Source organism: Blennius ocellaris, assembly GCF_963422515.1.
Source record: "Blennius ocellaris genome assembly, chromosome: 17".
NCBI classification, from domain to species: domain Eukaryota; kingdom Metazoa; phylum Chordata; class Actinopteri; order Blenniiformes; family Blenniidae; genus Blennius; species Blennius ocellaris.
In genome coordinates this window covers 20,321,260-20,343,810 of record NC_137666.1, presented here as the reverse complement: position 1 = coordinate 20,343,810, position 22,551 = coordinate 20,321,260, and the positions used below count along the sequence as shown (strand labels likewise).

The 22,551-nt window shown below is 42.7% G+C and overlaps 1 protein-coding gene across 6 annotated transcripts in view; it reads right to left on the bottom strand.

Moving 5' to 3' along the window:
- larp1b (La ribonucleoprotein 1B) overlaps positions 1 to 20,821 on the bottom strand; it is a 34,268-nt gene extending 13,447 nt beyond the window's left edge. Inside the window, exons 1-11 of one of the 6 annotated variants that reach the window (XM_080512876.1) lie at positions 20,067 to 20,821; positions 15,844 to 15,905; positions 11,385 to 11,441; positions 10,887 to 11,115; positions 8,879 to 9,052; positions 7,864 to 7,989; positions 7,573 to 7,735; positions 4,833 to 4,977; positions 3,868 to 4,045; positions 1,721 to 1,914; positions 1,050 to 1,139 (exon numbers count right to left, since the gene is read on the bottom strand). In XM_080512876.1, the coding sequence (XP_080369002.1) occupies positions 1,050 to 1,139; positions 1,721 to 1,914; positions 3,868 to 4,045; positions 4,833 to 4,977; positions 7,573 to 7,735; positions 7,864 to 7,989; positions 8,879 to 9,052; positions 10,887 to 11,115; positions 11,385 to 11,441; positions 15,844 to 15,905; positions 20,067 to 20,403 (1,755 nt within the window). In that variant the 5' untranslated portion in view covers positions 20,404 to 20,821. The remainder of the gene's footprint in view (positions 1 to 1,049; positions 1,140 to 1,720; positions 1,915 to 3,867; positions 4,046 to 4,832; positions 4,978 to 7,572; positions 7,736 to 7,863; positions 7,990 to 8,878; positions 9,053 to 10,886; positions 11,116 to 11,384; positions 11,442 to 15,843; positions 15,906 to 20,066) is intronic. The other 5 variants (XM_080512878.1, XM_080512877.1, XM_080512879.1 and 2 more) reach the window with 5 other exon arrangements.
- Between the last annotated feature and the right edge of the window lie 1,730 nt (positions 20,822 to 22,551).

Here is a 22,551-nt window from a genome sequence, read left to right as displayed (position 1 = left end):
CAGCATGTTCTTAGTTTATTCAAACATTCAACAAAACCGCCAACAGAAATCTATGAGAAGATTTGTGAAGTTACACAATGTTTTGTTTTCTCACAAACACAACATTGAGGAATTTACATTATATATAGACTTTACACAAGAAGCTCTCAGTCTAATGTTCTCATTTTCATTGTCCTGAATTGTAATATCTAGTGAGCAGTGGTATTTGGGGAGTTACTAGGTGCTTCTACATAATGTAGTTTAGATAGTGAAGGAAGATGCTCTATAATCTGGTGTTAGAGGAGGAAGAGGCTCTATAATCTGATGTTAGGGGAGGAAGATGCTCTGTAATCTGGTGTTAGAGGAGGAAGATGCTCTGTAATCTGGTGTTAGAGGAGGAAGATGCTCTGTAATCTGGTGTTAGAGGAGGAAGATGCTCTGTAATCTGGTGTTAGAGGAGGAAGATGCTCTGTAATCTGGTGTTAGAGGAGGAAGATGCTCTGTAATCTGATGTTAGAGGAGGAAGATGCTCTATAATCTGGTGTTAGAGGAGGAAGATGCTCTGTAATCTGGTGTTAGAGGAGGAAGATGATCTGTAATCTGAAGTTAGAGGAGGAAGATGCTCTATAATCTGATGTCAGAAGAGGAAGATGCTCTATAATCTGGGTGTAACAAAGTATCAAAAAAAAAGCTATTCAGTCAACAAGAGTTAATGTAATTGTAACAAATAGACAATAGGCAAAAATAGGTCCAGCTAATGCTAAAGCTAACAGTTTGCTCAGATTGCGTAATACCCAGACAGCAGCTCTACAACAGTTAATACCACAAAAGTAACGAGACAATAAAAAACTTCAGTAACTCATTTGATTCCAGTAATCGGTGACTGAGGTGTTCCAGTATTCAATTACATTCCATCACTCATCACGCCGTCGCTGTGTCAGGCTTTTAAACTGCATTAGATTCAGACACTGGATGCATGAAGTGAAGAGGAAGGTGACGGGATGAGGAGCGAGCGAGAAGCAGAGGGACGGAGAGGCAGAGAGGACGAGCAAGAGAGAGAATTACTCAACTGCAGAGGGGAGGCAGTCGGGCTGGAGGGCCGAGGGGGGGGGGGACGAGCCGACAGCACTGACTTCAGCACTGACTTCAGCACTGACATGCTGCCGGCCCAGACAGGGAGGGGGGGGGGGGGGGGGGGGGTGCAGGAGGAAAGAGGAGACAGTGGAAGAGGTGGTGAAAAAACAGACATGATGGAGGAGATTAAAAGACGGAGTTATGTACTTTCTCCCTTCGTGTGCTGCAGGAGTAAAAAGAGATGTGACGAGATGAGCAGAATATCTATTAATCGTCTACAGACTAAACAAACCTCGGGTTTTAACAGCAACTTCAACGTCTTTGTGCTGCATTAGGATCAACAGAGTTATTTTGGACCTCTAATAGTCAGACTGTAAAGCTGGATTTACTGAATGAAGGAAGGAAATTCCCAGTTGAAAAAGGAGGACTGCTCAAATTTCCTTCTTGCTCAAAAGAATAAAGACTTTTGTTGGGCCCAGTGCTAAGTGGGAACATTACCAGTTTAGTTCCCGATGACCTGGAGATTCTCTTATTTGCGCCCATTTAGTTCCAGTTGATGTCTGAATCAAGCGGGGGGGGGGGGGGTCTTCAACCTTCTTATATGAGAGCACCTATCCTCTAAATTAAACAACCCTCAAACTGTGAAGGTCCTGGTCACCAACCCTACCTTTGCCTTGCCGGAGGGCTGTCGGTGGCGTTTCTCCACCTGGATCCAGGCGTCGGGGTCCAGTTTGGGCACGGGGGCGTCAATGGAGTCGTCGGTGGCCTGAAGAGACCCTCGGCCGGGGGGGGAGCCGCCGGGACCGGTGGGGTTCAGAGGCTGCGGGGACTCGGCAGGAGGCTCCTTCTCGGGCGGGGAAGCTGCAAAGTCAAACACGTGGAACCCAGTGAGCAAAGCTCGCAGACTGAACCTCACAACTTTTAGACATTAGCGGCTACTTGGAGGGACAATTTAACACTAGGCTGCTTTTATTGGTGATTTGTCAGTCGGGTTGCAACATGATTAATGATTCAAACTTTCTAGAGACGTAATGAGAAGGAAGGAGCTTTGTAACGTGAATGCAGCTCTTAATAAAGACAAATCAGTGCTCATCTGCTCATCCTGTGAGCTGCTGTGTGTTATTAGCTTTGAATATGAAATAAATGGAATAAAGAACCCAATGAAAATGGTCAAATAGACTCAAGGCAATGTATAGGTATTTATATCAATCTATGTCTTTGAACTGACTGTTGTAATGTTGTTAGACACTTTAATACATTGATTAATCACATAACAGATCATTAGCTGGAGCTTCTATACTCAGAGATACAAGTGAAGCCTGATTTCAATTGTAATGTGATCAAAACTCTCAAAAACCACCATTTGTTTTTGTGTCCGTTGGTTTTTGTTTGATTTCACACGTAATGTATGTCCCCGGGAAAGATGCGACGATCACTAAACTGCCGATGTGTAATATGTAGTAATATGAAGTAATATGGTATATTTTGTTCTACAATAAGACAGAGTGGCGTCCTGGGTAAGAGGAGCACTTCAGAGTATTTAGAGGACTTGTTCCAGCTGTGATTAATCCACATTAGCTGCTCAGCTGGGTATGTGGGGCACCAGGATGGCGCAGAAAACACACAAAGTGTGTGTGCGTGTGACGGACAAACACTGAAAGTAAATTATGCTCTTAGTCGTATTAATGTTGGTTCCGGATGAGGATCAGCACAAACAGCTTCAATGGTTAATGGTTGGCACTTCGTCTCAACAGTAATCCCAATAACTCACTGGCGCAACCTGTGTTTTGTTAACGTTGATAACTTGGAATAAAATACTTAGAAATACAAATGAGAGCAAAAGGTCACTTAAAGCAGTGTTTTTCAACCTTTTTTGAGCCAAGGCACACTTTTTTTCTTTGGAAAAATCTGGAGGCACACCACCACCCGAAAATGTTCAAATGTGAACCTCTGTAGCCTCTATTAACAACATAAAGTCATTCTCATCAAAGTTTTATCAACAGGAATCAAATAAATACAGAAAAAAAGTGTTTCCCAATTTCTTTTTTTTATTTTCACTGACTCAGAGTGAAACCTGGACCTGATGGATGAAGAGCTGAGATCCTGGTTAACATTCTTCCTTTTCAAAAACGTCTCCATCACTGTCACTGACACACTTTGATACAAGATGGGAGCAGCAGGTGGTGGTGATTAACCAGACTGACGTCTGTTAAGTTTCCATTTCACCGGCAAAGTTCTGTGCTGCCATCTAGTGGTGAAGAGTATTGTAGCGATCACGGAGTTGGTCGCTGCAGGGCATGATGGGAGTTCCGGTTATGTGTTGCCGGAGGTTATTGAGGGTTATTGTTGGGGTGGTTGTGTGTGTTGATTTGTGCTTGTGTTGCGTTTTTGTTCCTCGGTTCAGATCGTTCATTATTTCGTCTGGTTTGGTTTGTTGGATGTTGGTGTGCAACCATGAGTGAGAAATGTGTCGTGTGGAGTGTCGTCCTGTTATGAAGGTCCAGTTGTGTATGTTCATGTCAAAATAAAAGCCTCTGGTGATCAGCTGGCAGAAAAGAATCTCGACTCAGAGCAATTCTTCCGCCGGTGTTCGGCACAGTACTTATACTTGATTACTCTGCACACTGCTCTCACAGCTGACTGTGAGAGTAAATGTTTTTTTTAGAAAAAATGTGAAATTGGATCATTTCCCACGGCACAGCTGATTAGATCTCACGGAAACACCAGTGTGCCGCGGCACAGTGTTTGAAAAACACTGAGTTAAAGGGCCGGTAGATTTTCCTCATGAGGCGGAGGACAGCGGCGGTCACTGACCGGAGTTGGTGGAGCTGAGCGTCTGTCGAGGAACGAACTCGGGGCAGTTGATGAGCTGGGAGAAGTCGGTGCGGGGGGAGCCCACGATGGGGGGGACGGCGATGGGCCAGCGCTCCGGGTCCACCTTGCAGCGGACCCTGTTGTCCACCAGCTCCACCTCTTTACTGCTCTTCAGGGCCTGGAGGGCACAAGTGTGCAACACAGGTCAAACACCGGGGGAGGGAGATAACGTCCGAGAATACCCATCAGCCACCTGGGGGGGGGGGGGGGGGGGGCTTACGCAACTGGGAAAGACTCGGGGACAAGTGGTCGAAAGCAATTCTTCTACTTCAAGTCTGTCTGCAGGTTTCACTGACTGAAGGTCACTTTGTGCATCATTTACTCTCTGATCCTCCTTTACCAAGCTCACACACCAGAACCAAATCCAATGTTGGTTCTGGAGATTGGATTCCAACTGTTAACGTTTCTAAATGCAGAGAAATGAACCTGGACTTAAGCGCTTGACTGCTCCTGGCTACGTCAGGTTTTTATACACAGACCTCACCAGTTTCACTCCGTTATTCTGTTTAAGGTCACATATATGACATCAAGGAGATGATCTGCTCATTAACTGCTTTTAATATTGATATTTATAGGTTCACTTTCCCCAAAATTATCACTCAAGATTCTTTACTGGTCACAAACACAGTTGTAATTAAAAAGGCTTTGTTTGCCTGCATGTGGAAGGGAACATATGAGACCTAAACAGGCACTTATATATTTATGAAGAGGAGAAAACATCAAAATACTAAGCATTTACACTACATACAGTCAAGGCTCTGTTAGATTGTAGTTTGCTTTATGATCCAGTACAATCACAACATCAAGGAGAATCAAAACAGGTCAAAACAAGTGTGACCTATCAAGTCAATCTTGAGTAGTGGCTTTGATGAAACCACAGAAGTTTATGCGAGGCTGAGCGGTACCTCCATGATGAGGCTGACGTCGGTGGTGAGAGCTTGAACCCGGTGGAAGCTGGCGATGAGGGAAATGGGGAGGAAACCCTGCGCGTCCATTTTCCTCCTCAGGAAGAAATCCCGCTCCAGGTTGTGGAGGCTGAAGTAGTACTCACTGCAGGGCCAAACACAACACACTCAGTCGGTTGGTTTGACTTTTCTCTACAAGGCATTCATGATCGGCTAAAAAACAAACAAACGCGCATCGACTTGTCTGGGTGTCAACAATTATAGACAAGGTCAAGGAACTCTATAAAACTCCCAGAATATGATTCAAATCAGGAAGTGTCACAAAAAAAAAAAAAAAAAGTCAAATGATAGGCTTGTAAATGCAGCAACATCTTTGTTCTTTAAGAAAAAGTCCGAAAGAATGATTGGAAATATTGTTCCTTTTCAGTAAACTTTCACTACATGAATTCATTTCTGATTCTCTCTTCGGGGAAATAAAACATCCGTTTCATGAAATCATGCAACATGAGTTTCAACAGGAGATCGTGTCGACGGCTCGTCTTGAAACGTCTTTGTAATATATGTAGAAGGATCACTGTTAATCACACCTTTTCTTACATGTTAAAAAACTGAGTCACTTTTGAAGAATCCAAACTATTTGTAACATCCGGTGAGTTACTGGAAATAGCAATTCTTTGTTTAAAAAAAACAAACAAAAAACAAACCAGGTCAATACTAAACTAAATGCTTTTAAACTAAATCTATTTTGTGAGCAGACTAAAACACACACACACACACACACACAGCTCCGCCTGCAGGCATGTGTGCAGTTGAAGTGAAGTAACGATGGCTGACCGAGCAGCCTGAAAAACACAGAGTGAGACGAGAAGAGGAGAAGACAAGAATACCCCCCCCCCCCACCCCCCTCACATAACACACTTTTATTTTTTTCTTCACATTTCCTCGCTCAGGCCTGCATATAATTCATGGCCTGTCCCCTCCAAAGCACTCGGACTATATTTAGGATCCACCTCACCCTCCTCGGCTGAGTGATCTGTAATGAGGCCAAAGCTGAGAGGTGGACTCAGAGCGCACGCTGCCCCCTGCAGGCCACTGCAAGAAGCGTTACGGCCCAAATACCTGCTCCACGTATTATATCGACATAATACATCAAAATAGTATTAAAAAAACTTTCTGAATCTTAAAAAAAAGCTCCCTTTTCTATATTTTATAAGCGTCTGAATCATAACTAAATCTGACTTGTTGCATTTATGTTTGAAAATTAACAGACTGAACTTTGACTTGTCTTATGTGCACAATGAAAATCATCAAATGGCTATAAAAGGTCAAAAACACCCCGGTGTTCCGGTTATTCTGTGAAAAGTGAATAATTTATAATTTTTCACAAACTCTACACGTTGTACAGAGCCTATATTTTAAATAAATCATTGTTGGTATTTAAGTTCCAGGAAGAAATACAGAAGTTACTCAATAAGGTGACGTTTAAAAGGTTCATTTCTACAGGAAGTAAATTTCACAGAGGAGCTACATTAATAAAATTAAACTTTTCAAGTACTTGATCATTTCTTTGTTTTAAAAAAATGTCGGATATAGGGCCGATCAAAAAAGTGTAATACAATGGAAAATTTGTTTACCTTAAAATAAATGATTGGTCAAATGAAATTTTCCATTGTATTTTACTTTTTGATATGACCTGTATATTAGACTTAATTAGACATAAACTTGCATGTTTCAAAGCTTTGTTTTATTCATTCATGATTTCAGCATGTAAGTTATGAAAACTAAAACGAGTTCAAAGCGCCTGTCATAATCTCATTTTATTTGGCCACAATTACACAACTGTTTAAAAAATAAATGCTTGAAATGTGTTGTGAATAACTTTTAGACAACTTTACCGATGCACTATAATCGATAGCGTTGGAAGAAGAGGAGGAGGAATAAAATCTATTAATAGATAGTCATGGGTACAAACGATAGAAAAACTTTAAGCCAAACTGTTTCCATTATGTATTCATGTAACAAAAAAAAAAAAACAGGAGCTCTTTTCCTAATTTAATACAAAAGCTAAAAGAAAATCCATCAGCAAAGCAACCACAATAACGTCGTGACACAAACTGAAACTGAAATAACTATTCAAGATGTAAAACAATATTTCCAGTGTTTCCATTCCTTGAATTCTGAGTTTCTGGGTGTCGTTTGTTGGGTTTTCTCTGTAAAGGTGAAGAGAAATGACCACGCCATCTAAATAAAATATGCCTTTTTTAATACTTAAAAAAAAAAAGAGCATAAATCTTTAATTTCCCAGTGGAAACCTGCAATAAATGATGGATTATATTTGATATAATCCAAAAGTCACGTTGAAACGACGTCAGGGAGCTTTTCTAGAGAGAAGAGTGAAGAAACATGGCTTCAGATAAACCTTGGAGGTTTAATCCACTGATTTATCCCCTGATTACCTAATCAGCCGGATTTATTTGTATTTCATGGCTGCAAAATGTTAAAATGTTTAATGAGTGAACTCTTCTTCCTCTTTCCAAACAAACTTCTATCTTTCACCATCACGGTATGGTCAAACCTCAGACTTCTCCGTTTTAGAATGTCGAGATAAAAAAAATGCAGGAGTCGTAGTGACGTGAGGTGTTCATGCTGGATCTTTTAAACTGTCAGCCACACGAGTCAACAGTTTCAACACGCCAGCTCTTCTGCTCCCACCTGAAAACTGGAGTTCTGATCCACTCACATTTGCCGTTTGATGTATTCCTTCAGGAGCTTCTCGTCCACCGTGTACATCTGGACCTTGTTTCCGTCGTCGTAGTAGTAAACCATGTTGGTGCCGAACTCCGAGGCCGCCTGGACGTCCGAGGACTGGGAGTCTCGGAAGTTCCCAGAGTATTCATAGCGGCCTGCGGGGGGAGAAACGAGACCCAAACGTGAGCTACGAACCTCTGGCGTCGACTGCGGGAGAAGAATTCTCCACGTCGGAGGCTCAGAAAACATGGAGAAACCCGACGGCGGGGATCAAAGTCCTCACCTCGCCCGCGACCTCGCCCGCGGCCACGGCCCTTCCCCCGGCCCCGGATTCCTCCGCGGACACTCCCGCTGTCGCTGCGCACGCTGGAGACGTCGTCCCCGAAGTCCCGCGGCTCCCTCCGCCAACCTGGAAGACATCGACTCGCCGTCAGAACGTTCAACGCCCAGCAGATCACCAGACAACAACCGTGTCTTCGGCTTCTCAGCAAAACACTGAAACTTGTCATTTTTAAAAATTTAAAAGAATCTACAGCTACAAATAAAATGTGTTATTTACAACAACAACAAAATGTACAGTGGATATGACTTGCTTATTAAAATAGTGGTTGCAACTCGCAGCAGTTTATGCTGCACTTTTTTAAAGCACGATAAGAAATACCACAATAAATAACAAAAAAAAATCTAATTTCATCACAACTTTTATCATTTTCTTCACTTTGCCATCGTTAGTTTGTTAGGAAACGAAGAGATGAACCATTTGGTCATCTTAAAGTTGACAGGAAAATACGAGAAGACGAAACTCTCCCAGGATTTCATTAGTTTACACATCATTTTGGAACAGATGGCTGTGATCAAACTGAAGAACATTTAGAATTTGTGTGACCGCGTAACAGATTTGTGTCGCTCGATAGCAACACCTCAGGTGGTTCAAATTGTAAATATTGTTTAAAATGTAACTGGAGGGAAAATGTCCCTTCAGGTTGTGGAGGAAATATAATGATCCCGTATAGAACCTTCTTTATGAGTGGCTTTAATGACAGTCTGAAAGTCAAGCGGGTTTTTTTTTGTTTTGTTTTTAAATCGCCAAATACATTCCCAGACGCCACGCTCTCGTTGTGCAGTGCGGAAACTTTGTGCACACGCTGCGAGTACAGGAGGGGACTTGAAAAGCAAAGAAGCGTAGAGCAAACAGCGAGTGACGTGCAGAGCGAACGGGAAACTTCAAAGGCGACGGGCACCGGGGGAGGCGGACGGCGTGAAGAGAAGGAAAGCCGAGCCGGCTGCTGGACACTTACTCCTGCTGCTATCCGCTCTGCTAACTTGGGGCGTTTGATTGGGCGACGAGGGGTTGGCGGAGTCGCTGCTGGGCTCCGCGTCGGGGCGGGTCGGGCCGCCGCCGCCCGCCGTCTTTTCGCCGTCGTCCCGGGAGACTTCCTCCAGCGGCAGAGAAAGCCACTTACGTTTGTTACCTGGCGATGATTGCAGAGCGGGGGGAGAGAAAAAAAAAAAAAAAAGAGAGAGCTTGAAGAGTTCTGGACCCAAACACTCAGGAAAATAAAAGCTTCGTCTATACTCACAAATGTCGTGTCATAAAATAACCAGGGAAATATATTGTCAGAACTCACGTTGATAAAACATTGTTAACCGCCATTGATGTTTTTTTTTTTTTTGAAGATTACTTCCATGATGCTCCTGCTTCAGTAATATTAATTGAAGATGTTATGTTCCACTGAGCTGCTGTCTGATTTATCTTCACTCACAAGTTTAAAGTGTTTGTTCCACCCACACGTCAGACTCAAACTACGAGATCGTCACTGACTCCATGACCACAGACATGAAAAGGACTATTTACTGCCAATACTGTATGAGCAGTAACGTCTTTATATGCAAGACCTTTGCAGACCAACTTCTACCAGGGACTTGAAGCTAAACTTCATATTATTTGGGCTGCGCCATTACTGTGTTGGTTTACTTGACAAAGTGCTGATGTTCCACTGGGTTGTGTTTGGGATGTTTCAGCGATTTAAAGGACGTGTTGAGTCGTCAAAGCGGAGCCTCGAGGAAACCACCAGCTTTCCACTGGACTTTTTACTGCACGCTGACCTCACAGGTTACGCTCACTGAATACTTCACTTATTAACCTTTTCCAGGGACTTCAGCAAACACTGGAAGCCGTCGCTTGGAATTGTGTGGTCCGACTACGACTCCTGTACTACATAGTGACTTCTCCCGTCTCCAGACTGGCCAGTTCATTATGGGAAATATATAAAAGGACTACATTATCACAATGGACCGTTTTTGGTTGTAGTTTCCACTCGGTTTGCCACGACATCATATATGAAGACTGTCTACAGCTTTTCTAGAGATATAAAGAGGAGAAAGTTGAGTCTTGTCAGAGTACGGCAGCTCCTGGAGGAAATACCTGCCCACATCTTTGTCTGCAAGAACTTGGACCTGCAGCGACACTGTGTTAACCAGTCGCCTATTTCTACCCGTGTTCACCGCAGGAAGCCGTCTGAAAAAGTATCTTGGCCAAGTCGACTCTTTGACCTTTTTGCAGTATGATGGTCATTTAATGTCGCCTTGAAAATCCTATCTATCGTCAGAAACCAACAAAGGCAGACATTTAAGTGTTCACTGAAAGTACAGTTTATCTCGGATCCCCCCCCCCCCCCCCCCCCGGCGAGAGAATGTGCCGATGTGCGAGTGTTGGGAGTCAATGCAGCTCCAACTGTACTTATTGGAATTTGCCATCAGAGGCGGCACGAACCAGTTTAATGACTCCGGCGGCTTCGCCACAGAAACATGAGCAATGTTTTCTCTGGAGCATGCCAAGTCAAACCAACTGGCTTCTCAGTGATTGTAAAGTTCTCCTCACAGCTACAAACATGGTTTCCTCACATGTTGGTACAAAACTCTTCATCTCATCTCTGCTTCACACGCCGAGGAGGTCAGTCACGTCCATGTCTGTTATTTGTGCTTTTGAAGAATCAAACTCGGCATGCACCAACCAGTGCCGTTACAGAGAAGCTCCCTTCCACACAGAGTTTAGGAAAACAGGCTGTCACAGTCCAGTGAAAACACATCCCCACGTCAGCTCGAGGCAACTTATTCAGATGGAAACGACTTTTCTTAACTACATTTTTTTCTTTAAATCACTTTGGAGATGGTAACTTTCACTCAACAGTGACGAAAAGGAGCTTGTTGAGGATTCAGCCCAGGTCACAAGCCACAATCACAGAACTTATTTGAAGTACGATGCTTTGACATGCTCAAATAAAGAAAAGAAAAAGGTTTCCTCACCCTCACCTCCTTTCTTCTTCAGGCCGGCATTCCTGGCGTCCTGCCCTGCCTTCGACACCTCGTCTTTGGGAAGACTCTCCAGCGGGTCGGGCTGAGCCTCCTGGTTCTCTTTGCTCTCGCCGCCGTCGTGGCTGCTCTCCGACTTCCTGTCCAGCCGCTCTCTCCTCTTGTCCTTCTCTCGGCGCGAGGACGGAGGCTTCTTCCCATTGTTAACCACATTTTGCTGTTGCTTGGGAAACAAAGGCAACTTCAGTGCATGATAAGGTCATTTCAAAAAGTACTAATCTATGGTTTTAATGTGCATACCAGGTCACACAAGACCATCAAAAGACAAAGCTGAATGTACACACACACACACACACACACACACACACACACACACACACACACACACACACACACACACACACACACACACACACACACACACACACACACACACACACACACACACACACACACACACACACACACACACACACACACACACACACACACCTCTTTGGCCAGCTCTCCCGGTGTGGGCCAGTTTGTGATGTCACTGAAGTCACTGGACTGTGAACAAAAAAAACAGACAAATCAAATAAAACAATGCCCAGTGCAGACAAGTCGCCCCCTGCTGGTCCCGGGCAGGTACATACCGGGGTAAAAGAAAAAAAAAAAAAAAAGAAGGTCAGTGCTCTGTGTGTTTGGGGCAAATGCAAACAATAACGATAAACCAGAGGAGTCACTTTCCACCCACGCGAAGTTTTGGACAAACATACATGACATCAAGGTTGAACAGAGAAAAGTGGGCCGAGGAAACGCTCACATGCTGAATCTGGAACATTAACGCACACTTAGTTTTTTTGACTAAATACAATTTTTTTTTTTTAAAGAGAAAAGTTTATACTACTGATTTCTGAAGGCAGTTTTATAGTGTACACTGAGCTCACACACACACACACACACACACACACACACACACACACACACACACACACACACACACACACACACACACACACACACACACACACACACACACACACACACACACACACACACACACACACACACACACACACACACACACACTTTTAACTTTCTTTCTTTACGACCGTGAAAAGAAAACTAATTCTTTTAAATTAAATTTCGGGTATCATCTGATTCTCCTCCAGTAGTTAACTTTGAAATGGCCTCCGTGGAAAAACAGGTTGGGAAAGACAAACATGATCGCGGGATGGCAGCTCAAACCAGCTAGCGCTGCGCTAGCAGCAGCTGTGGCGTTCCCGTCCGGAGCCGCAGTGGTGAAAAGTAAACGTGAGCGAGTGAAAAAAGGCCAAAAAAAACCCACACGTCAGTTTATTCAAAAGTGAAAAACGTGCGTCGGTCTCTCTAATTCCAAATGATTCTGCACAAAAAGAGGTTAAAGTGCATTTTAGTGAGAATTCTGTTATAATGCCTTAATGAAGTGAAAGAAATTAACAATGAGGCGTTTCAGATGGTCGTTTTTGTTATTTTACTTGTAACATTTTTGAATGAAGAATAAGTTTCCTTGGCATTTAATATGTTTCGTTTTAGTCCTATTCTGGGGCCATACATGAGAGCAGGTATGGCTGACTGGTAGCACACGGTTTTCCACATCTAATATTTTGTTTATTCCACAGTTATTTAAATTGATGAAAGTTTTTGGAAAAGGGCTGGAGAATCCAAACAAATAGGAATAAAATTCAGGATGAAACGTTAGTGCCCTGCCACCATTTCAGCCATATAACTCAAAACACGTCTCAGTTAATACTTTACTTTTTGTCTTCATCAGCGTTTTAAAGCACAATTTCTTTGCCTGTGACCCATTTATTAAGGATAAAATCTTAAAGGTGAAAAGGCAAAAAAGCTTATGAAATTAAACTTGCAGTTCTTTTCCTGTTATTCATCCTTTCTTTATAATTGGGTAAAGTTTACACAACAAATATTGAAAAGCTATCCTTTTACCTCTGGGGATTTCTTTACTCAAACCTTTTTCTTTTTCCACGTCTGCTTTATTTTTTATTGTACTTCAGCTCAGAAGCAGCATATTAACCGATTATTGTATATATTTACAGGGTCTTGTGTCAATGTGTAAATATATTTGATTATTTCATCTGGAAGCAGCTGAGAACTTTTCTCCATACATCCATCAAGCATCAAAACGTTGCCCTCTTCTCTCAAGTTGACTAGAAGTTGCAATAAAAATTCGAATTTACAAGATTTTTCAAAAGAGCGTCAATTTATCAGCAGAGTGAGAAGATGACTTACAAGTTCATTTCATGAGCAAGTTTAGAAAATGTGAGGTTCTATGTAGAAAATGATAACATGAGATCAAGCAGTGTACAGAAACCTCCATACATCACATCTCCTCATGTTCAATGTTAAATTCTATTATTCCCGTTCTGTTGCTTCTACTCAGGGTGTGAGATGTGATCAAAACAGAAGCACACAAGTTGTGACGATCAATAAATCCTCATCATTGCAAAAGGATGAGCTGCAAAACAATGTGGATATAATAATGTGGAATTAAACCAAAATTCACAACTTGGTGTGCAACAAGTTTCATTTGTCTTGTGATGATTTAATAACATGGAGGCTTCAAATAAGTCCCCTGGTGGATATTATGAGTATTGTTACTGCACTTTAGTTGTGCAAACGTGAAACTGAACACCTTTCCACCATAAATGATAATTACCTTTCAATTATAAACTGAATAATGGACTAGCTGGATATTCTTTATGTGAAAGACTGTTAAAATGAGGGTGGCCAATCCAAGTGGACTGCAAGAGTCACATACAGCCTCATTTAACGAAGTAAACCAAACAGATCGGCTCAATTTAAACTGCTGTCTTGGTTTCAGTTCAAAGAACTGTGATTACATCCTTAATATGTTCAAATTTAAAACCATTTTGATCAAATTCCTGTGGTTAGTCTCAGGCGGAGGCCTGAGATTAACCACATGGATTTGTTTCTGAAATGTCAGCACGTTGAGGTAAAGCCATCCCATCAGTGTGGCTCTGAACTGGCCTTCAATGATCAGCTACACATTTCTACTGGTCGCTTCTCAGTGTCAGTTTTGTGTTATGATCTCTACTCTTAGGAGAAACTGTGCAGCACAAGGTTAGTGAAAAAAATAGTATTGTATTTTGTCTGCGCTATTTTTACACTTGGAAAAACCATCCAGAGTGTGAGATCAAAGCTGACCACGTAAATCAGAAGAAGCAGGAGCAGAAAGAAAGAGTCTGAAAATATCTTGCGAGCAGATGTGGAGTAGAGAGGAAGACGTAGAGAGGAAGAAGTAGAGAGGAAGAAGTAGAGAGGAAGACATAGAGGAAGATGTAGAGAGGAAGAAGTAGAGGAAGACAGAGGAAGAAGGAGATGAAGAAGTAGAGAGGAGGAAGTAGAGAGGAAGGAGAGGAGGAAGTCGAGAGGAGGAAGAAGTAGAGAGGATGAAGTAGAGAGGAAGAAGTAGAGAGTAGAAAGTAGAGAGGAAGAAGTAGAGGAAGAAGTAGAGGAGGAAGTCAAGAGGAGGAAGAAGTAGAGAGGAAGAAGTAGAGGAAGATGTAGAGAGGAAGACAGAGAGAAAGAAGTAGAGAGGAAGAAGTAGAGGAAGATACACATCTTCCTCTACTCAGAGGAAGAGGTAGAGGAAGGAGAGAGGAAGAAGTAGAGAGGAAGAAGTAGAGGAAGATGTAGAGAGGAAGAAGTAGAGAGGAGGAAGAAGTGGAGAGGAGGAAGAAGTAGAGGAAGAGGTAGAGGAAGGAGAGAGGAAGAAGTAGAGAGGAAGAAGTAGAGGAAGAAGTAGAGGAAGAAGTAGAGAAGAAGAAGTAGAGGAAGATGTAGAGAGGAGGAAGTAGAGGAAGATGTAGAGAGGAGGAAGTAGAGGAAGACAGAGAGGAAGAAGTAGAGGAGGAAGAAGTAGAGAGGAGGAAGAAGTAGAGGAAGGAGAGAGGAAGAAGTAGAGAAGAAGACGTAGAGGGAGAAGTAGAGGAAGAAGTAGAGAGGATGAAGTAGAGGAAGATGTAGAGAGGAGGAAGTAGAGGAAGACAGAGAGGAAGAAGTAGAGGAGGAAGAAGTAGAGAGGAGGAAGAAGTAGAGGAAGGAGAGAGGAAGAAGTAGAGGAAGAAGTAGAGAGGAAGACGTAGAGGGAGAAGTAGAGGAAGAAGTAGAGGAAGAAGTAGAGAGGATGAAGTAGAGGAAGAAGTAGAGAGGAAGAAGTAGAGAGGAGGAAGTAGAGAGGAGGAAGTAGAGGAAGTAGTGACAAAGTCGCTCATTGATATCTGATCTGAAGACTATAGTACAATGTGGATGTTTGTGGCTACCCATTAGCCATGAGCTAACTAGACTAGCCACCACAGGCTAAAGAGGTGGGACTTGATTACGGTCTGGACCAATCAATGAGCCACGTTTCTTCTTTACTTCCTCTCTGGTCAGCCTGTTTTGAGCAACAGCGCTCCCAAACCGGCAGCTTTTGTAATAGCGTAACATTTTCCTGGTGGTTTGATCCGATCTCTAAAGTGAATGTGAACGCCACCGAACCAAATCAAGGGGTGGACCCCCCCCCCCCCAACGCACACAGCCCCACCCTCACCAACTATCAAGGCCAGCCATCACTCTTAACTCTTTGTCTGGAATGGAACAATCCTGGGAGGGGTATTAGTTGGGCCAAGGTGGCTCAACAGGTTCGTGGTAGACGATTTTGACAAACTGACATGGCTCACTTGACAAAAACCGACAAAACTAACAAACGCAAGTTCAGTCTTTTAGTGCCACAGCACACACCATAAGAACGTTTAACAATATTAATTCAAATCTTTTTTCTTTTTAACTTTTAGGTAATCATCAATATACAATAACACCTTACCATGCATTTATTAATGCTTAATACCTCGAAACAAGACTCATTGTAATATTTATGGGATAAAGAAAGAAACACGAGGATGGTTACCTTGCTGGATTTTCTCGTCCTGGGTTTGGTGGCTCGGACGACTTTCAGGGCGTTTTGCTGATCTGCGGACACACAGTCAATGAAAGAAAGCGGCATCGTCACACGAGGTAGAGGAGAGTAAATCCAGAGGATGATTAATCCAGTTTCAGGCAGATTTGTTTTCTTTTTTCAGCTTGAAGTGAACTGTTGCTCCGCAGTGCAGCTCACTGGCTCACGCTGCACCGGGGACTCTCTTTCCGTAGAATAAATAAATATGCTGCCTGCGGGGCCTGACGGAAACAATTTGTTGGGGGTTGTTTTGTATACAGGCAGCTCTGTGTGTGTGTGTGTGTGTGTGTGTGTGTGTGTGTGTGTGTGTGTGTGTGTGTGTGTGTGTGTGTGTGTGTGTGTGTGTGTGTGTGTGTGTGTGTGTGTGTGTGTGTGTGTGTGTGTGTATGTTGGGAGTGGCCCTCTGAAGCCTTTCGGTCCCTATCGCTCAGAGGATGGTTGTATTGATAAGACCCCCCCCCCCCCACCCCCCACCCCCTCCCGGGCTGAGGCGTCCTCATGAATGCCTGCAGAGCTGCTGGTACAGTAGCGCTGTAAAACGATGCCTGCGCGCTCGTCACGGCTGCACGCGTCAAATATAGCTCCCCGGCTGCCCTGACACACATTTCAGAACTCACATTTAGCTGAATGGTCTGAATTTGACAAAGCTGCTGTTTCTCTTCGTACACGCAAAAGTAAAACTGGTCCCAAGAAGTGGAGCTGATCACATTATTTTTATTATTTTAATCTTTCACAGACCAGCGACCATGTTTGGAAAGGCTCAAAATTATAAGTTCTATAATTTGTGAAAGAGAATTTGTCTGTTGTAGAATCTGTCCGAGTGCCGGAGCCCATCAGACGACCTCTTGCTACAGAGTTCTAGGATGTGTCAGTGCTTGACTGTGTCACAACAATGTTCTACAACGCGTCTTGACTTCTTTGGTTCTGTTCGAGAACTGCTCAGAGTTCCACAACCCGTCAGACCTTTGCATCATTCGAAGATCTATTCTTCAATTTGTTAAGATTCTTGAACGTATCAGAGTTCTGTTCTAAAATCCGTCAAGAGCCCAAGAACTTGTCAAATGTTCTTTACCAGATTTTGTCAGATTCCTAAAACATGTCTTGACTTCTAAATTGTGTCAGAGTTCTGTTTTTTTGTTTTTGTTTAGTTCTATAGCATGTCAAAGTTCTCTTGTTGTATTCTAGAATAAGCTGGAGTTCTGAAACCTGTTGGACTTTCTCATCCAGAGTTCAATTCTTCAAACTGTCTAATCTTGTCAGGAATTCTTTAACGTGTCACAAATCTTTTCTAAAGGTCGTTCCAGAACGTGTCAGACATCTGTTATACCACAATGTGTCAAAAAGCTTGTTTCTACAATTAGTCGGAGTTCGAGAAAACATCACATTTCAACGTCATCATTCAAAGTTTCTGTTCGAGATCGTGTCCGTGGTTCCAGAGCATGTCAAATGTTCCGTTTTAGAATTTGTCAGATATCTAGAATGTCCAAAAAGCTCCTGTATAAAACAGAGTGTCCATGAAGGATTAAAGGTCAGAACATGGAAGATGAGGCAGAACCACACAGGAGCTTAAGCCTACATTTCCCAGAATCCACCTGGAGCCTGTTAAACATTCTGGCAGCAACATTTTCAGCTGCATATTTCCAGTAAGTAAGCAAGAGAAAAAGCCCTGAAGGCATTTTCCAGAGAGAGAAAGAAAAAGGTTCCAAAAACTATATTTGAAAATACTTAAACTTTGTTCATTATCAAGTCAAAAGTACTTTAATGTCAAAATGAGGGTTTAAATGTGCAAAGACAATTTAGTGTGAGGTTATAACAATGACAAAATGAAGTGTTACGACAATTACTTTCTAATGAGGAATAACTAGTTATAGCAACTATAACGACACATCTACAGCCTGTCAGGATTTTTGAGCTTAACATCCATAAGGATTCTCTATTTAAGATTATTTTGAAAGTGGCAAACCACTTCATACATTTTTATTGAAGACTGCATTTATAATTGCATATCAACAAGAAATAATGCAAAACTTTATCATTTAAAATATTTTCATTATGTAAACATTGTAAATAATTAATTACTGTGGCTGAATACACAAACCCCCCCCCTCAAAAAAAAAACATGCACCAGGTCCTGATGATTAATATGGTCTTATAAATATATTGTTGGTTAAATTTGCAATTTCATAATCACTTTAAATAAACCTTTTTTAGGTTGTAGAAATGAATTTTCTCACTTAGAGTTACTGTTTGGAGCTGTGAAGAACTGCTAATTGATCTTTGGCAACAACAACAAAACTTATTTCTGTCACTGAGTATTGGCGTTAAATGCGAACTTTATAAAAACTTTTGCCATTGATTATGATAAATTAGATTTTGGAAATGAAAACATATAAGAGCTTTTAAAGATCACCTTCGCCTTAAAATAATTACTGTACAGCCACAAACAAATCTCTCCCAGATGGATCACATCCAGTGTCGCATATTTCACTAGGAAAATCAGGTCGAGTCGTTTGGTTTCTCCTTCAAGAATTAAAAGGTCAGTGTGTCTTCACAGCTATTTTTACGATTTTCTATTATGAATACAAATGAGACAATTATATTTCAAAATATCCCATCTATAAACATTTTACATCAAACAGTTAATGTACTAGTGTGAGGTGTTTTTAGGTCCAATACTGAAATACTATTCAATTAATGTGTAGTACAATGACAAATGGAATGATTCAATTTTTATTTCTTCTAACTTGGTGCATTAAGGAGTGATTAAGAAACGCTGGTAAAGTTGTTTTAATTCTAAACCTTTAAAGCTGAAGCAAAACTGAATCAATGCTTCTGCACATGATGACTTTTTAAAGTATACTGAGTGAAATCAAGATGTTTCAACTGGATTTTAAATTTTGCAATTTAATTATGACGTCATAGCTGACTTTGATTATTACCATTTATTGCTCAAATGCATTTATTTCTATGATAATAGAAAGTGACAAACGTGAAGAAAAATGCACCCTTTTCATAACAAAAAGATTGAGTGATTATTTCACTATAAAGGTGGATATCTGGTGCCACCAAGAAAATCTCAGGAAGACACTGCCTAATTAATTACAAATATTTCATTTTGCTCATTAGTTAAGACTGTTAATTCTACACTTTAAATGATTTATGACTGCGAATGATAAAATCAATGTCCATTAATGTGCAACCATAAAGATTGTATCATACCGAGTCAGCACCAAGTCAAACACAACACATGGGATTATGAAAATAGCTTCTCGGGTTAACCTCTATTCCAGGATTTGCTCATTTGTCAGCTTTAGGTTTTCTTGTATTACGCGTAAGGCAATTTCTTTTACATGATTGGCAAGACTCTACAAAATACAAGTGGATTAAACGGCTTCGTATCGCAACTCTGAATTACACGCCATTATAAACTGGTTGAAAGTGAGATTTGACCGGTGCAGGCTGAGCTCAAGAGAACTTCGGGTGGGAATGCATGTTTGTTTACTCACGCGTCCCAATAAAATTATTACTTTACACACTCTCTTCCCCCACCTGTTCCAACTCCCTTGTACACATACTTTGTGCTTTTACTGGTGACAGAGGATCTGGCTGGTGGGAGGAACTGCAGGCAGACAGGCCATTGGACATGTGAAACGTGCCTGAACAGCAGCAGAAACAGGGGCAATTGGCCTGTCTTCTCCTACATTTCCCCCCCCCCCCAAACACTGTGGGTCGACACTACAGGAGAGATTTAGGTGTGATTTTGCTCCACACTAAGCCCCAGCGGTGCTGCTCCTCCCCACCACCGGCCTCCAGTCTGTGACATTTCTGGGCAGCAGCAGTTAGCTGGAGGTGGCTAAAGAAGTAGCAGTTGTCAGCGATCAACACGTGGTGCTCCGGAGCAATCCGAGCACAGGGGGGGGATGGGGGCACAAATGCCACCATCAACACCTCCTGACTGCGCTGACATTCAACTTAATGTGGCCCATTCACGTGTAAATGAGCCCATATGAGGCCTGACAGAGGAGATTGGCGAGGATTTCTGCTGTCAAAAAGCTGCAGCAAACATGCGGCTGCTCGTGGGGGGGAAGGGGGAGGAAGAGGAAGAGGAGGAGGAGGAGGAAGAGCATATTGTAAAGTTCAATCTGATCCCATGTGTGGATTTAACTGCAGCTCACCTTTCTCCTGCGTACTGGAGGAGCTGATGTTGTTCACTGGCACCCTGCCCGTGGTCCTCTTCGTCCACGGGTTGACTTTGGGCGGAGGAGCCTCCACCACTTTCCTCTTCACCGTCTCCGCAGCCGACTCCGCGCCGCCGCTTTGATCGTTCTCCTTGTCGTTCTCTTTGCATTTCTTGTGAGTGTCCGCGGGGCTCCTGGCAGCCTCGTCGGAGCCCTTCTGGCCCGGCTCGCCCTGTTCCGCCTGCAGGTGACCCTCCTCGGACTTGTTGTGGTACTTCTCCGCTGCTCCGCCGGAGCTGGCCGCTGTCAAACCCGAGTCAACCTCTGTGGACATCCTGCTAGTTTCCTAACAGCGTGCGGTGTTAAATCCAGTGTGCCTCCCTGGTCCCGGCACTCTTATCCCAGAGAAAAGTGCAGTGAAGCTCGGGTGGGAGAGAGCACCTCCACGGGTCCAGGTAAACTTCAGGTAAACAACTTCTGGGCTGGACCTCGCTGCTAGCAGCTAGCCTAGCAGCTAACGCAGCTAACCGTTAGCAGGCGAGCCCGGAGCTAAAAGTCCTCGTTTTCCGCTCCGGTCGACACTTTCATACCAACAAATCGTTACCTTTGAATCCACACTTTGTCACCATGTAAACGGCACTCGCCCAATCGACCCTCCTGCGAGTTTCAGTAACTTTTTTGGGGGATAGACTTGTACAGCGACCTCCTCTCGGAGAGTGAGCTCCACGCGACAGTCCGGAGCTCGTGCAGCCTGCTGCAGTCAGTGTGCCTGTAAACAGTGACTCTGCTGCCCCCAGCGGACACTCCGCCATTCTGCACCACTACTCCATTACTCCTGTAAACAGTCCCTCTGCTGCACCCAGTGGAGACATTGCGTTACTGCACCAGTAAAACTCAATTATTCCTGGCAACGGTCTCTTTGCCGCCCCCAGCAGACACTCTGCGGTACTACATCACAGACAATCCAGAGAAATACTCCATTAATCTCAGAGATGAATTATTTTACGGTGTTGCTCCACACAGAATATATGATAATAAATGCAATATAATGCTTGACTAACAAATGAGATAGAATACAAATTTAATTACTAAATATTTATACGTGGAAAACCTTAAAGCACGGAAATGGACAGTGAAAACACAACAAATATTATTTACAAGCAAGAGTTCTAGAATCTGATATCTACGTGATCTTATGTAACTGTTGGTTGTGTGAGTCTGTAGCTGACTGTGCTCCTGTTGTGGACCATCATGGTGGTGATAGATTGTTCAGGGACCTCTGTTTGGACCTCATCCCCTCTCTGAGATGACCTGTACAGTACACCTCCCCTGCCCCCCTGCATTTTCCACCGGCTGTATTTCATTTGCAGTATTATGCTGCATTATACACTTCTACACTACATACCTTGCCAATCAAACTTGAAATATGGCTTCTGAGTTCATTTAGAATAGAAATACTGATGAGTTAATCGATGCAAAATGTTGATAAACAAGTCAGTGTTTTGAGTTTGAAGTATTCTCATTTAAAGTATTTAGATGTGAAATGTTTTTATTTCTTTAGTACTCTTTGTAAATAAAATGAATCTCTTCTGCTTGTGGACTCGTTGTTGAGAAATGACACGTTTCAGACTGAATCACTGTTATTTTTGCTTTGGTAAAAGCGGTAATCTTCGTTTACCGCTTTAATCTGTTCTGGACAGCGGGTGCTGGAGCCAATCCCAGACAACCATGGGCGAGGGCAGGGTACACCTGGACAGATGTCCAGTCTATCACATGGCAAACACACACACACACACACACACACACTCACATTCACTCCAAGGATCAATATCAAGGTCACCCATTAACCTCACAGGCTTGTGTTTGGACTATGGGAGGAAACCCACACACACAGAGTGAACATGCAAGCTCTACACCGTAAGGCCTGGAATTTGAACCCGTGACCTTCTCACAGTGAGGCAAGAGTGCAACTGCTCTAGTCTGCCACTCAATGTTTTATATTACACCATAAAATATATATTTCAGATCATCTAGCATAAGAATGATGTGATATTTTGATCGATGGAAAAAATACAAGTTTACTGCTGTGAGATGAAATTTGTAATAGTTGGGATTTTAAACTAAATATTTTGTGTTTAAAGATGTCAGGGGAAAACATGTAATCAGGCTTTAGGAAACACAGATGAACATTTTCTTTGATATTTATGACAGTTTAAAGCTCATATAAATGATAAATGTCGGTAAACACGACATAATAATGTGAATTAAACATGTAGATTGGAGACATTCGGTCGTTGAATGGTTGAAAGGATGATTTTGTGTGGCGTAATTGTTAATTGCGGGGTTAATGATTGGGGTCCTGGCAGGGCTGCCCTCAGGTGTGCCTGTTTTATTCTCCTGAACGTAAACAAATGGACGCAACTTCGCTTTTCGATAAAAACATGATAAATGTGACTGAACGGAGCGGATTAAAACCACTAAA